We start from the raw sequence: 14,936 nt of genomic DNA, 5'->3' as shown, positions 1-14,936 counted from the left end.
AGGTGTCACCACTGACGTCTTGTTAGAAAAGGGGCGTGCTCTGGCGCTCTTCCGGGCCCTTTGTACTGCCACTTGTTAGTTCATGAAGCCCTTAAGAAGGCAACAAGAAGCCCTTAAGAAGGCAACTAGAAGCCCTTAAGAAGGCAACTAGAAGCCCTTAAGAAGGCAACAAGAAGCCCTTAAGAAGGCAACAAGAAGCCCTTAAGAAGGCAACAAGAAGCCCTTAAGAAGGCAACAAGAAGCCCTTAAGAAGGCAACAAGAAGCCCTTAAGAAGGCAACAAGAAGCCCTTAAGAAGGCAACAAGAAGCCCTTAAGAAGGCAACAAGAAGCCCTTAAGAAGGCAACAAGAAGCCCTTAAGAAGGCAACAAGAAGCCCTTAAGAAGGCAACTAGAAGCCCTTAAGAAGGCAACTAGAAGCCCTTAAGAAGGCAACTAGAAGCCCTTAAGAAGGCAACTAGAAGCCCTTAAGAAGGCAACAAGAAGCCCGACTTCACGAGACATTATGATTGATTTATTAGGTTGTCGAGAACAAGCAAAATGTACCACAGCAGAAAGTCGAATCCATAATGTGTAGTCTGAAGCTTTTTTTATGATGCACACACACTCTTCTGAGTGCTTCCTCCTCCTGATGTCTGCGTAACTAACCAGTCAGTGTTGTCTGATTGCAGAGGTAACATCCCAACTCTAAACAGGTACAGTACACTTTCTTCTTATTGCAGCCATTATGTAGACCTGTAGAAGCTGTAGACTTAGAAGGCGGTGTAGTCAACCGATCATCTATTGGAAATGTAACTGAAAGCCGTAATGCCAGCTGCATTTTGTTTAAAGCGTATGTTGTGGCAAGACAAGGTAACGTTGGGCATTGGACATGTTTGGCTATGCTGCTTGTTCTGTTAAGTGTTACTAGTTATCCCATAAATGAATCAGATTTTTTAAATTGGAGCTGAACCTGGTTATGGGCAATGTATTAAATGAATGGCAACAGCATGGCATAATGCAGCGTACTGGGAAGACTGAGTGTCTGTCTGTATATTTCTGTGTGTGTATTGTAGGTGTGTAGAGTGCATTCGGAAAGTATTCAGACCACTTTATTTTTTCTACATTTTTGTTATGTTACAGCTTTATTCAAAAAATGGATTCAATTGTTGTTTTTCCCTCATCAATCTAGATACAATACCCCATAATGGCAAAGCAAACACTGTTTTTTTAGGGAATTTTGCTAACTTGTATAAAAAAAACTACTAAAAATTACATTTACATAAGTATTCAGACCCTTTACTCAGTACTTTGTTGAAGCACCTTTGGCAGTGATTACAGCCTCTAGTCTTTTGGGGTATGAAGCTACAAGCTTGGCACACCTGTATTTGGGGAGTTTCTCCCATTCTTCTCTGCAGATCCTCTCAAGCTCTGCCAGGTTGGATGGGGAGCATCGCTGCACCGGTATTTTCAGGTCTCTCCAGAGATGTTCGATTGGGTTCAAGTCCGTGCTCTGGCTGGGCCACTCTAGGACATTCAGTCACTCCTGCTTTGTCTTGGCTGTGTGCTTAGGGTCATTGTCCTGTTGGAAGGTGAACCTTCGCCCCCATCTAAGGTCCTGAGCACTCTGGAGCAGGTTCATCTTTCCCTCGATCTGTTCATCTTTCCCGATCCTGATCCCAGTCCCTGCCGCTGAAAAACATCCACACAGCATGATGCTGCCACCACCATGCTTCACTGTAGTGATGGTGCCAGGTTTCCTGCAGATGTGACGCTTGGCATTCAGGCCGAAGAGTTCAATCTTGGTTTCATCAGACCAGAGAATCTTATTTCTCATGGTCTGAGTCTTTTAGGTGCCTTTTAGCAAACTCCAAGCGGGGCTGTCATGTGCCTTTTATTGAGGAGTGGCTTCCGTCTGGCCACTCTGCCATAAAGGCCTGATTGGTGGAGTGCTGCAGAGATGGTTGTCCTTCTGGAAGGTTCTCCCAGCTCCACAGAGGAACTCTGGAGCTCTGTTGGAATGACCATTGGGTTCATGGTCACCTTTCTGACCAAGGACCTTCTCCCCCGATTGCTCAGTTTGGCCGGGCGGCCAGCTCGAGGAAGAGTCTTGTGTAACCGATGTGAAATGGCTAGCTAGTTAGCGGTGGTGCGCGCTAATAGCGTTTCAATCGGTGACTTTACTCTCTCTGAGACCTTGAAGTAGTTGTTCCCCTTCCTTGCTCTGCAAGGGCCGCAGCTTTTGTGGTGCGATGGGTAACGATGCTTTGTGGGTGGCTGTTGTTGATGTGTGCAGAGGGTCCCTGGTTCTAGCCCGGGTCGGGGCGAGGGGACGGACGGAAGCTATACTGTTACACTTGGTCGTACTAAACTTCTTTCATTTAAGAATAATGGAGGCCACTGTGTTCTTGGGGACCTTCAATGCTGCAAGCATGTTTTGGTAACCTTCCCCAGATCTGTGCCTCGACACAATCCTGTCTCGGAGCTCTACGGACAATTCCTTTGACCTCCTGGCTTGGTTTTTGCTCTGACGTGCACTGTCAACTGTGTGACATTTGCAAGCATTTCTCTACACTCGCAATAACATCTGCTAACCATGTGTGTGTGACGATAAAATTTGATTTTATAGAGAGGTGTGTGCCTTTCCAAATCATGTCCAATCAATTGAATTTACCACAGGTGGACTCCAATCAAGTTGTAGAAACATCTCAAGGATGATCAATGGAAACAGGATGCACCTGAGCTCAATTTCGAGTCTCATAGCAAAGGGTCTGTATACTTACATAAATCATGTATTTCTGTTTAAACAACAACAAAAAAACTTTGTCGTTACGAAGTATTGTGTGTAGATTGAACATTTTTTATGTAATTTTAGAATAAGGCTCCAACTTAACAAAATGTGGAAAAGGGGAAGGGGTCTGAATACTTTCAGAATGCACGGTATACTTACTATGTCTCTCTCTTACGCTTCTCTGGAATTGGGGAGTCAAAAGATGTAGTACGTTACTAGAATATTCTGTGACAATGTTCTCAAATATTTCTGTGTGAGGTGTCCTGTTTTGCCTTGTGCTAGCTGTGCTCTGAATGTGCTGCTTGCTGCTGTCCTGTCCTCTCAGGAGACTGTCTTCCCAGCCCCTGCCCCGTCTTCGCACTCGGGACATTAAGCCTGTGTCTGTGGACAGTAACAAACAGGACCCTAAAGCACAGGATGATAAAACAAAGGATGATGCTAAAACGGAGGAGAATAAACCTCCAGATACGGATGACTCTGTGGACAGGTTGGGCCCCATAGAGACTCTAGGCTATATAGCATTCTGTGGGCTAACTCAATGGGCTAACTTCTGGGCCTCTCTAAAAGAGGACTTGGCCTCTGTGTGGATGGGAGAGGAGGACCTCTGAATACTAAAAACACCTGGTGGAACCATGGGTCTTTCTACTATGAATTTGGCCAAGGGAAAATGTACAATGCTTCCATGTTCACTAACATTATGCAGATATCTGCTCTTCATTCACGTAATCTACCTCCTTAGCATTTAAACACTCCGTGAGTAGTACATCCAGATCTAGAAGATGCGTATTTATTTATTTTATCGGATCTTGGTTCACTGTTCTCTGTGAGAACACTGCTATATTAGTGTTAGTATGGAGGTGAATGAGGAGTCAGAATGTTCCTTCTGTCCCAGCAGCTGATCACAGATATAATAAATACTGCTGTGGGATAGAACTGGTTGGTGAGGGGGCTCTTTTAAGGTGAACTCTCCTATGGGTCAGAGATGGGCTCTGCCCTGCTCCCTGCTCTGGCCCAGCTCTGGGCTAGTGAGTGAATGTTGTGTGCTGCAGGACCCCGGTCTAATGGCTGTCTGTTGTTGCCCCAGGATGTCGTTCTCGTCCAACCTGAACCACTACGGCAGTGTGAGTGACGTCCTCCTGGACACCTCTTTCACCCCACCCTGCCAGCGCATGGGAGCCATGGTCTCCTTCCGCTCCTTCCAGGAGTTCACCAGGTGAGGGCTGGGCTCTCTGACCTTTTCAAAATCATTACATTATGACTTTGATTATTTTCCCACATTGGGAAATGGTGTTATTGAATTGGAGCTGTAATACTGAGATATTACCTTAAGTGTGTGTGTGGTGTCTAACTGTGATCCTTTCCTCTCCACCAGGAACATTAAAGACGTGATGAGCTGTTTCTGTGACTCTCCTCCTCCCAGCCCCACCTTCCCAGAGGGAGGGAACCCTGTGCTCTATGGAGAGGAGGACACCAAGGTCAGTACTGTCTGCTAGTACTGATTCTGATGTGTATTGTAACACAACAGAGTATTGTGACTGAGAGAGCCCTTTGTTCAATGCCATGGCATCAACGTAGCATGACCTTCCTGTTCTTCGTATAGTCGCAATAGATACTTTCTCTCTGAATGATATGACTTATGTTTTGCCTGCATGCGTCTTGTGACCCAGAGTATCCAAGACGAGCCCATTCACATCCTCAACGTGGCCATCAAGACTGACAGTGACATCGATGACGACGGCCTGGCCGCCATGTTCCGGGAGTTCACCCAGACAAAGGTCAGATGTTTAGGATGAGCCTTTCAGGAAGTACGCCTGGACACCTCAGTCGCTCACACTTTCTCTTCCTGTGTCGTCTTCCCCCAGAAATCCCTGCTGTTTGAACATGGCATCCGCAGGCTGACCTTCCTGGTAGCTCAGAAGGTGAGCACTAGGACTCCCACTTCCCTACTCTGCCCTCTTTTCTCTAACCTACTCTTCCAATCACCGTCACCGATCTTATCTTAATCACAATGATGCACGTTGACTCTACAGACATCCAGACGGGAACGAGAGAGTCGCGCGATTCATTTGGAATGGCCTGTAATTTGACCGTCATTTGTATCTCAAATTTGGCTGTTTTGCTTGCTCCTCTGTCTCTTCTCTCTCTTCTCTCTCTGTCTCTTTCTGTCCCTCTGTATCCATGTCTTGCCTTTGCTGTGGGGTTTGTGCTGACAGGATTTCAGGAAGGCAGTCAACTGTGAGGTGGACCAGAGGTTTCATGTGAGTAGTGGGAAGATGTGGATGATAACTGTGGAACAGTGCAGTTTGTCTTCCTGTATTGTCAACTCTTTCCCTGGACCACACCAAGTAGCTTTTCGTTGGATTCAGGCAGATAATGACGGCATTTGAGACTAAAGACATTTGGGTAAATGCCAGGTTCCCTTCTCTCTCCCTGCGTCAGCCCTTTGAATGCTGCCCTTTCTTTTGACAAGAGAAGAACAGGCTCTGATGAGGGCTAATCACTGCCATTGGTGAAGCCCTCCTCCATATGTGGGTTTGTGTCTCATACAGTAGAGACTCAGTCCCTCTGAATAGCCCGTCCTCTTCAGACCACACAGACCAGTGTATTCACACACGATAAATCCTGTATTCGCTGTTATACTAACACCAAATCAGTGCTATATACAGGCTTGTAGTGGGCATTAGTGCCCCAGACTAATACACAACTGTCCTGTTATTATATACCGATTGAGTTGATGAGTGTGTTTGCAATTAGTCCGGTATTGTTTTGCCAAGTGGGGTGCGATCCTCAAAGCCAAACCTGACAATCAGGCTTCTAGCTAGAGCGTTCAGAAATACAAATCACTCCCTGTGAAAAGAGAATGTTTTATTCATTAGATTAGCTGTCGCTGCTCCCCTGTTTCCTGTTGCTGTCTGTCATTATGGGAAAAGGCAGTTTGGGAGAATACACTGTAATTCCACCCTCAGACACCAGCACAAATGGGAAGAGATCAGGGCTGTTGAATGTTAAACAGGCTCTTCCTGATCACAGACCAATGCCATATAGTGTTCCTCCTCACTGTCACAGCAATTCACATAGCGCTCCTCACAGCTCATTAAGGGGGAAAATGTAGAACTGTAGAAGGAAATGGAGCCACTTAGTGAGGTTAGAATGTCATTCATTCTATGCTCTAGAGGTCATGTCTATTTTCAGTCTAGCTGGTTCTGTAACTTAGTTGCAGCAGAGCAGGGATTCTTGAAATCCTGGACTCAAAGCCCTAACTCTCTCTGTCTGTATTAACCAGGAGACCTGGTAGGTTGACAGCGTGTGTTTTTCACAGCATGTGGATCTGTTTGTGTAACTGTACTCTCTCCTCTCCCCTCTCCTCTCCTCTCCCCTCCCTCTCCCTCTCCCCTTCTCCTCTCCTCTCCTCACCTGTCTGTCTCTCACACAGAGAGAGTTCCCCAAATTCTTCACCTTCCGGTCCAGAGACAAGGTGAGTGTCTTCTGTGTGTCAATCTGAACATTGACTTTATGAGTGACCATAAAACAACAGCTAATGGTCTGCTCAGTGGTAGTGGTCAATGAACAGGTTCAATCCATCTCAAAAAGATAAGGGAATTCATATTTGAAGTTGGTGGAAGATGAGCCCAAGTGACCATGCTTCTCAATGTGTAGACTAGAGTTACAGCGGAAGAGCTAAGCAAGTGTCAGTTTCACATCATGGCAACAATAGAGGTGAGGCAATTTGAATAAGATGGTTGCAGAAAAAGTACCTTTCCTCTTTTCTTGCTCACCCCTTAGTTGGCACTGAAAGTCACTCCATTATGATCAATGATGGCTCTTCCCCTGCCTAGGCCCCTGATAGTCTCACTACAATGGCATCACCAAAACTCATTAACGTAATTAACTATTTAATTATGTCCCCCATTTAAGAGAAATGACACCCATTAGCAGGCTGCGATTGCTTTTGATTTCATTTACTTAATGCAGTGTATGGCTGGCGGGCACCCTCTAGTCTCATACAAACCCAATGCTCCTGAAACCAATTGGATGATGGTAGGCCTTGAGGAAAATGCATTCTCATTCCTTGAACCCTCAATTGGTTGGTGTGACAGTTTCTTGCTGTGTGTGACGGTGTCTTGCTGTATAACTGATTGTCCCCCTGTGTGTCTAGTTTGAGGAGGACAGGATCTACCGTCACTTGGAGCCGGCGCTGGCCTTCCAGCTGGAGCTGAACCGCATGCGTAACTTTGCCCTGACCGCCATCCCCTGTGCCAACCACAAGATGCACCTGTACCTGGGCGCTGCCCGCGTGGAGGTGGGCACAGAGGTCACCGACTACCGCTTCTTTGTCCGGGCCATCATCCGTCACTCAGACCTGGTCACCAAGGTGAGGTCGATAGTGATACACGACTTTGTGTGTGTGTGTGTGATTAATACACCTGTTCAGTTTGTGTGTACGTGAAAACGTGCCCCTCTCTGACCTCTGCTCCCGTCCTGTGTCTTATCTCTAGGAGGCGTCTTTTGAGTACCTCCACAACGAGGCAGAGCGTCTGCTGCTGGAGGCCATGGACGAGCTGGAGGTGGCCTTCAACAACACCACCGTACGCACCGACTGCAACCACATCTTCCTCAACTTTGTCCCCACCGTCATCATGGACCCCTCCAAGGTCAGTGGCAGCACACCCAGGACCTGTACATACTGTTCACGTGGACATTGTGTTTATCCCATGTTCGTTCACTGTACATGTAGTGATGCGTTTTGTGCTGTGCTGGTGCTGTGTGTGTGTGTGTGTGTGTTTTTTTTTTCTATGCTTTGTTCGTAACCTCTGTGTGCACATGCTCAGATCGAGGAGTCGGTGCGCTCCATGGTGATGCGTTACGGCAGTAGGCTGTGGAAGCTCCGGGTGCTCCAGGCTGAGCTGAAGATCAACATCCGGTTGACGCCCACGGGCAAACAGATCCCCATCCGCCTGTTCCTCACCAACGAGTCAGGCTACTACCTGGACATCAGCCTGTACAAGGAGGTCACCGACTCCCGTACGGGACAGTTGGGGCCTAAAGACCGACAGGTGGGGCACTCGCACGTCTTTCATCCCCCACGGCCCACACTCCCAAGTAATCACAGGCAGGGGAAACAGCCTCACACTGAACCCTCAGCTCCCAGAATGCTCCTTAATGGGCAACTCCTGGTTCATGCTCAAGTATTTGGAAGTTTAGTTAAGAAATAAATGACATGCCATCTGTGGATCAGTCAGTCTACTGCGTATAGTGGTGCTGAGGGTTCTGTAAGTTGTCTGCCCAGCCTCTAGCCTGTTGGACAAGACTAGCAGTGATCATGGTATTTTTATGTAGGAGAACAGGTAAGTTGCATCCATCTATATATTATCCCATTCCATTGCTGTACCAGGGTAAAAGTTCCATGAGTCAAACAGTCATTGGCAGAAAGCATATGCAGGCAGCTAAGATTGGTATAAAATAATGCCCCAACTACCACGGTGGAGGAAAAATGAACTGTAACACTTCCCATTAGTTTTTCTGGGCAGGTTGCCATATTCACTGTATGATGTTGAATATGAGAGAAGAGTTCTATTTTGGTGCTGGTCGATGGCGCTGAGTTGAGTGAGGATCCGTTGCATTGTCCTCAACCGTATTCATCAACACTTAGCACAGGCGTGGCCAGGCCCATTCTTACCTTGTTCTCATGGACCCCTTGATGTGTCTCCGTAGCCAGATGTGTGAGATTAAGTCCTTTTTTATTCTAAATGGACTTTATTGTGTGAAGCACAAGAGAAACAGTGTTCTCATTCTGAGGAGTCCATATCTCTCTAATGTGAGGACACGACTCAGGTTGCCAGGTCTGGTCAAAGGACCTAATCAGACGGAACAACTGATAGGGATGGTAAAGAACACGACTTCATGTTCTCCTATTGCAGATAGAACTGCATCCACAGCTTTGGTCAGCGTTGTCACCGCTTCCTGTTTCTTGGAACAGGCTCCGTGGCGGATATCGGTCTTCGTTACATTACATATCGCGTACTGTGTTCTCTGTGTAGATATGTGTGGCGGCTAGTGTCTGTGTGTGTTGAGTGACTCTCATGTCCCCTCTCCTTCAGATCATGTTCCAGGCGTATGGGGACAAGCAGGGACCTCTGCATGGCATGCTCATCAACACCCCGTACGTGACCAAGGACCTGCTGCAGTCCAAACGCTTTCAGGCGCAGTCCCTGGGCACTACTTACGTCTACGACTTCCCTGAGATGGTCAGACAGGTACAGACCTCGACACAACAGCTCAGTGGTCGCAGTTGCTGGTGTACATAAAAAACATACGACCACGTTTGAGGTCAACTGCCTTTCCATCCAGGAAGTTAATTGTAACTTTTTCCCATTACATTTTTTTAATTAATTAAATGCATGAAACAAAGGTCTCACAAAGTAAAATAAACAAGGTGACATTTCCAATTTATAAATACAAATGTCTCCCCTTAATCTAGATGGAATTGACATCAATCCTGCATGTTATCATTCTACGTTAGAGGTCTGCGCAGGACTGATTTGTTCACCCTTTGCAAAAATAACTTGGTCACATGGTCCTTACGTTGTATTACTGGGCTGTATCAGCCAACATGCTAGATGTAGTTTGAAGAGAGCAGAGTTGGAGAGACTTGCACTTTCTCTTAAACTATTTTTATGGCCTACCTTTTCAGACGGCGACAAATATGGGTGATCAATATTTATTACTAGGCAATGTAGTAAACTATAGCCAAATTATATGTAGGAAGTACATTTCCTTGGAAAGATAACTGCCCCGTGCTTCTCCGGTCATGCATAGGCTATAGTCTACTTTGTCTTGTTGAGAGCACCTGATCTCGCACGTATGGCTACTGGACTGGAAGCAGCAACAATGATGAGAGTTCAAACTTGCACTTTGTCTAGAGCGATGTTTTGCATATAGCATGTAGCCTTCCTTTTAGGAGAAGGACCTGCGTGCGCGGCGGCGCTCGTGTTGCACCTTTTCCTTTTCACCGATGATCACGCGCCTTTTGATTGCACCTCGACTCACGTTGGTCGAGCTTCTCTCCACTTCTTTCCATTTTCAATATTTATTTGCACGTTACTAGGGAACTATAGTCTAAATCATGTTGAATTTCCTTGGAAAGATAACTGCCACGTTCCAATGTAGGCAGCCTACTGTATTTCATTGAGACTTGTTTTGAAGAGGTAGGCCACTTCAAGCAGCAAATTCTGAGCGTGTGTGAGAAATGTCACAAAGATGTACTTGTTAATACAGTCGGTAGGCTAACGCGTACAAAGCAGAAAGGGGACCGTTTCCAAATCATCTGAGAGACGACAAAAATAGTTTCATCCCAAAGTTACCTGTCTGACCGGCCGCTCCCAACCGCAGCGTGAAAAATGACGGCGGCGCCGCAATGATCTCTGTCGGGGCCCTGCAGCCCTCTATTCTACAGTAAGCATGTTATACTGAGAGTGAGCAGCAGTCTCTTGACTCCTCTCTGTGGTTCCTCTTTCCTCCAGGCTCTAAAGAAGCTGTGGCAGTCCACTCAAACCTTCGCCCACCTGCCCAAATGCCCTCTGCCCTCTGAGCTGCTCACCTTCACAGAGCTGGTCCTGGACCCACAGGGACAGCTGGTGCAGATGAACCGTCTACCAGGAGGGAACGAGGTGAGGAGTAACTCCTTTAAACTTGCAGTTCCACTTCTGATCTGTAGGTGTCTCTGTGTTTCTTTGCCAGGAATTGTCTCTATACATATGTAAATGCAAAGAAGAGTAATGCCCCTGCTTTTGTTTGCTGAGTTGATGTCTCGTCCCCATGACATGAATTAATATGTTTACCTGTGTGTGTCCCTCTAGATTGGCATGGTGGCCTGGCGGATGACGCTCAGGACCCCAGAGTACCCGGCAGGGCGTGAGATCATTGTGATCAGTAATGACATCACACATAAGATTGGTTCGTTTGGGCCGCAGGAGGACCTGCTGTTCCTGCAGGCCTCGGAGATGTCCAGGGAGAGTGGCATCCCTCGTATCTACATCTCTGCCAACAGTGGTGCCCGCATCGGCCTGGCAGAGGAGATCAGACACATGTTCCATGTGGCCTGGCAGGACATGGCAGACCCCTACAAGGTCAGCTGGCAGAATAGGGCAGTGGGGTGTAGATGTTCTGTTTAAGAAATTGGAGATTATTAGTGTTGTAGGACTCTGTTAGCAGATGTCTCTGCCCATGTACACTACATAACCAAAAGTGTGTGGACACCACTAGATGTTGGAACATTGCTGCGGGGACTTGCTTCCATTCAGCCACGAGTATTAGTGAGGTTGGTCATTGATGTTTGGCGATTAGACCTGGCTCGCAGTCGGTGTTCCAATTCATCCCAAAGGTGTTCGATGAGGTTGAGGTCAGGGCTCTGTGCAGGCCAGTCAAGTTCTTCAACACCGATCTCGACAAACCATTTCTGTACGGACCTCGCTTTGTGCACGGGGGCATTGTCATGCTGGAACAGGAAAGGGCCTTTCCCCAAACTGTCGCCTCAAAGTTGTATGCTGTAGCGTTAAGATTTCCCTTCACTGGAACTAAGGGGCCTAGCCCGAACCATGAACAACAGCCCTCGGCGGTCCTGTTCTGTGAGCTTGTGTGGCCTACCACTTCGCGGCTGAGCCGTTGTTGCTCCTAGACATTTCCATTTCACAATAACAGCACTTACAGTTGACCGGGGCAACTCTAGCAGGGCAGATATTTTGGAAAGGTGGCATCCAATGACAGTGCCACTTTGAAAGGCACTGAGCTCATCAGTAAGGCCATTCTACTGCCAGTGTTTGTCTATGGAGATTGCATGGCTGTGTGCTCGATTTTATACACCCTGACGGGAGTGGCTGAGATAGCCAAATCCACAAATGTGAAGGGGTGTCCACATACTTTTGGCAACGTAGTGTATGCATGTCCCTCGCAGACTGCTAATTCAGTCTTTTGTTTCTCTCCACAGGGCTTCAAGTACTTGTACTTGACCCCTCAGGACTACAAGAAAGTGTCTGCCCTGAATTCTGTTTACTGTGAACACATAGAGGACAACGGAGAGTCCAGGTGAGTCCAGACGTTACCCATCAGCCATATTATTAATCACTGTCACCCTATTCAATACAGATAATACATCCAGCTCACTGGCCAGCAGAGAAAGTGGGGAACTACAACCTGTAAGAGAACCAATGGGCTGTGCATGAATACACATGAAAAGCCCCTCGGACAATGGGAGAAGGGGGATGAAGTGATGAGGTGTTATGTGTCTGACAGAGCCTTTCCTTGTTCAGGTACAAGATCACTGACATCATCGGGAAAGATGACGGTCTGGGGGTGGAGAACCTGAAGGGCTCCGGGATGATCGCAGGAGAGTCCTCTCTGGCCTACGACGAGGTCATCACCATGAACCTGGTACGCAGCGATGCACCGACACACACATGCACGCCTAAACACACCACTACTTACGGTCTGTCGTGTTACTACTTAAGTGCTACTCTTACGAGGCGGGGGATGGCAGATGTAAGAATGGGTTTTTACCCGGATCACTGACATGCCCTTGACTCGGGGTTTCCTAAGCAGGCTGTGTGCTCTTCTCTCTCCAGGTGACATGCAGAGCCATCGGCATCGGAGCCTACCTGGTCAGGCTGGGTCAGAGAACCATTCAGGTGGAGAACTCCCACATCATTCTCACTGGTGCTGGAGCTCTCAACAAGGTAAGAGCCAGCATCACTCCCCCTTTCCTGGCTGTACCTCATGGCACACGAAAGTCTCACGGAAATACTGCGAGGTATTCTGCTAGGATGCAGCGTTCCAATGCGGCCTCTGGGCAGAGGGACATGAGCTCTTTGTCTTTTCCCATAAGAGGTCCGCTGCAACACTCACTGCCGTCACTAACAACAAGTCTTCACATTATTAACCCTCTAGAAAACAGATACAGTGAGTGTCTTTTAATACTCTTTTAATTGTCCTGTTTTCTTTTTGAAGAGAGGAGGAGACGTGTTAATGTGTTTTTGCACTATGCTCCGTCGTCTGTGACCCGAATAGATTGTTCCTGAGTTCATGCAATTAACGCTTCTGCTTTATTATCTGGATTTTCACTGTTACTGTGTAATAGTTGGTCATGCCATTTATTTTGCAGTTAATTTGAGGAAGAGGACAAAGTGGTGTGTGTGTGTGTGTGTGTATATTTGTGTTGTACTGTAGAGATGGCCATTGAATAGATAGGATATATCCCTTAAGAGTGAACAATAAAACGGACAGCTCCCTCTTAACTAGGAGGCGGAAAGATGGTGTCCCGTCTGAATCGAAGAATAGAAATTATAATGGTGTTTTCTGATCCTCTATTTCTCTCACGCTGTATACATTTTTCCGGCTCAGTGATCAGGCCCTCCACTCCCCTCGCCTCCCCCCTCCTCTCATCTCCCCAGTCATACTGCTGCAGCTCCTGGTGGGATAATAGAAAGAGAAGCGTCAAGTTGTTATTTGCATAGAAATGGCAGTGTGACGCCTGAGGCTGCTGCTGGGGAGAAGGACACCCATATCATTTGTCTCCAATCAGAATGAAAAGTTTTGCTGAGGCAGATTTTTTTTTCTCTCTCTCTCTTTCTCTCTGTGCTCCACGGGCACTGACTACCCACCACTTCCTCCCTCCCTCCGTCTCTCCTCCTCTCCCTCCTCTCCCTCCTCTCCCTCCGTCTCTCCCTCCTCCGTCTCTCCCTCCGTCTCTCCCTCCGTCTCTCCCTCCGTCTCTCCTCCTCTCTCCTCCTCTCCCTCCGTCTCTCCTCCTCTCCCTCCGTCTCTCCTCCTCTCCCTCCGTCTCTCCTCCTCTCCCTCCGTCTTTCCTCCTCTCCCTCCGTCTCTCCTCCTCTCCCTCCGTCTCTCCTCCTCTCCCTCCGCCTCTCTCTCCTCCTCTCCCTCCGTCTCTCTCTCCTCCTCTCCCTCCGTCTCTCTCTCCTCCTCTCCCTTCGTCTCTCTCTCCCCTCTCCCCGTCTCTCTCCCCCCTCTCTCTCCTCTCTCTCCTCCCTCTCTCTCCATCTCTCCTCCCTCTCTCTCCATCTCTCCTCCCTCTCTCTCCTCTCTCCGTCTCTCCTCCCTCTCTCTCCTCTCTCTTCCCTCTCTCTCTTCCCTCTTCCCTCTCTCTCTTCCCTCTCTCTCTTCCCTCTTCCCTCTCTCTCTTCCCTCTCTCTCATCTCTCTCTCTCCTCTCTCTCTCCTCCCTCTCTCTACTCCCTCTCTCTCCATCTCTCCTCCCTGTCTCTGCATTAACATGACTCCATTCCAAATTTACATGACAAATCTGCTCATGACAAAACACAACTACATGCACGTTTCCATTTGCAGGTTTTGCTGCAAGCGCGCGTGTATGTTTGTGTGCACGCTCGTTTTCGGGTGCTGGTTGCTAGAGAAGCGTCAGATTGTGTGTGTTACAGTCTGTGTTACAGTCTGTGTTACAGTGTGTGTTACAGTGTGTGTTACAGTCTGTGTTACAGTGTGTGTTACAGTGTGTGTTACAGTCTGTGTTACAGTGTGTGTTACAGTGTGTGTTACAGTGTGTGTTACAGTGTGTGTTACAGTGTGTGTTACAGTGTGTGTTACAGTCTGTGTTACAGTGTGTGTTACAGTGTGTGTGTTACAGTGTGTGTTACAGTGTGTGTTACAGTGTGTGCTACAGTGTGTGCTACAGTCTGTGCTACAGTCTGTGCTACAGTCTGTGCTACAGTCTGTGTTACAGTCTGTGTTACAGTGTGTGTTACAGTGTGTGTTACAGTCTGTGTTACAGTCTGTGTTACAGTGTGTGTTACAGTGTGTGTTACAGTGTGTGTTACAGTGTGTGTTACAGTGTGTGCTACAGTCTGTGTTACAGTCTGTGTTACAGTCTGTGTTACAGTGTGTGTTACAGTGTGTGTTACAGTGTGTGTTACAGTCTGTGTTACAGTCTGTGTTACAGTGTGTGTTACAGACTGTAACACAGTCTGTGTTACAGTGTGTGTTACAGTCTGTGTTACAGTCTGTGTTACAGTCTGTGTTACAGTCTGTGTTACAGTGTGTGTTACAGTCTGTGTTACAGTGTGTGTTACAGTGTGTGTTACAGTGTGTGTTACAGTGTGTGTTACAGTGTGTGTTACAGTGTGTGTTACAGTGTGTGTTACAGTGT

General features: G+C 47.5%; 1 protein-coding gene across 16 annotated transcripts in view; it reads left to right on the top strand.

Moving 5' to 3' along the window:
* Positions 1–14,936, top strand: part of LOC139418458 (acetyl-CoA carboxylase-like) — a 52,115-nt gene that overhangs the window by 19,415 nt on the left and 17,764 nt on the right. For 3 of the 16 annotated variants that reach the window (XM_071167915.1, XM_071167914.1, XM_071167913.1), the window contains exons 25-42: positions 670–693; positions 3,094–3,255; positions 3,853–3,981; positions 4,141–4,243; positions 4,436–4,543; positions 4,631–4,687; positions 4,982–5,026; positions 6,202–6,243; positions 6,426–6,485; positions 6,925–7,140; positions 7,265–7,420; positions 7,598–7,822; positions 8,867–9,022; positions 10,289–10,435; positions 10,625–10,894; positions 11,752–11,849; positions 12,074–12,194; positions 12,386–12,496. In XM_071167915.1, the coding sequence (XP_071024016.1) occupies positions 670–693; positions 3,094–3,255; positions 3,853–3,981; positions 4,141–4,243; positions 4,436–4,543; positions 4,631–4,687; positions 4,982–5,026; positions 6,202–6,243; positions 6,426–6,485; positions 6,925–7,140; positions 7,265–7,420; positions 7,598–7,822; positions 8,867–9,022; positions 10,289–10,435; positions 10,625–10,894; positions 11,752–11,849; positions 12,074–12,194; positions 12,386–12,496 (2,230 nt within the window). The remainder of the gene's footprint in view (positions 1–669; positions 694–3,093; positions 3,256–3,852; positions 3,982–4,140; positions 4,244–4,435; positions 4,544–4,630; positions 4,688–4,981; positions 5,027–6,201; positions 6,244–6,425; positions 6,486–6,924; positions 7,141–7,264; positions 7,421–7,597; positions 7,823–8,866; positions 9,023–10,288; positions 10,436–10,624; positions 10,895–11,751; positions 11,850–12,073; positions 12,195–12,385; positions 12,497–14,936) is intronic. The other 13 variants (XM_071167928.1, XM_071167927.1, XM_071167925.1 and 10 more) reach the window with 8 other exon arrangements.

Source organism: Oncorhynchus clarkii, chromosome 10, assembly GCF_045791955.1.
Source record: "Oncorhynchus clarkii lewisi isolate Uvic-CL-2024 chromosome 10, UVic_Ocla_1.0, whole genome shotgun sequence".
NCBI lineage: Eukaryota > Metazoa > Chordata > Actinopteri > Salmoniformes > Salmonidae > Oncorhynchus > Oncorhynchus clarkii.
The sequence above is the reverse complement of the archived record's forward strand: the minus strand, read 5'-3'. Positions and strand labels throughout refer to the sequence as shown.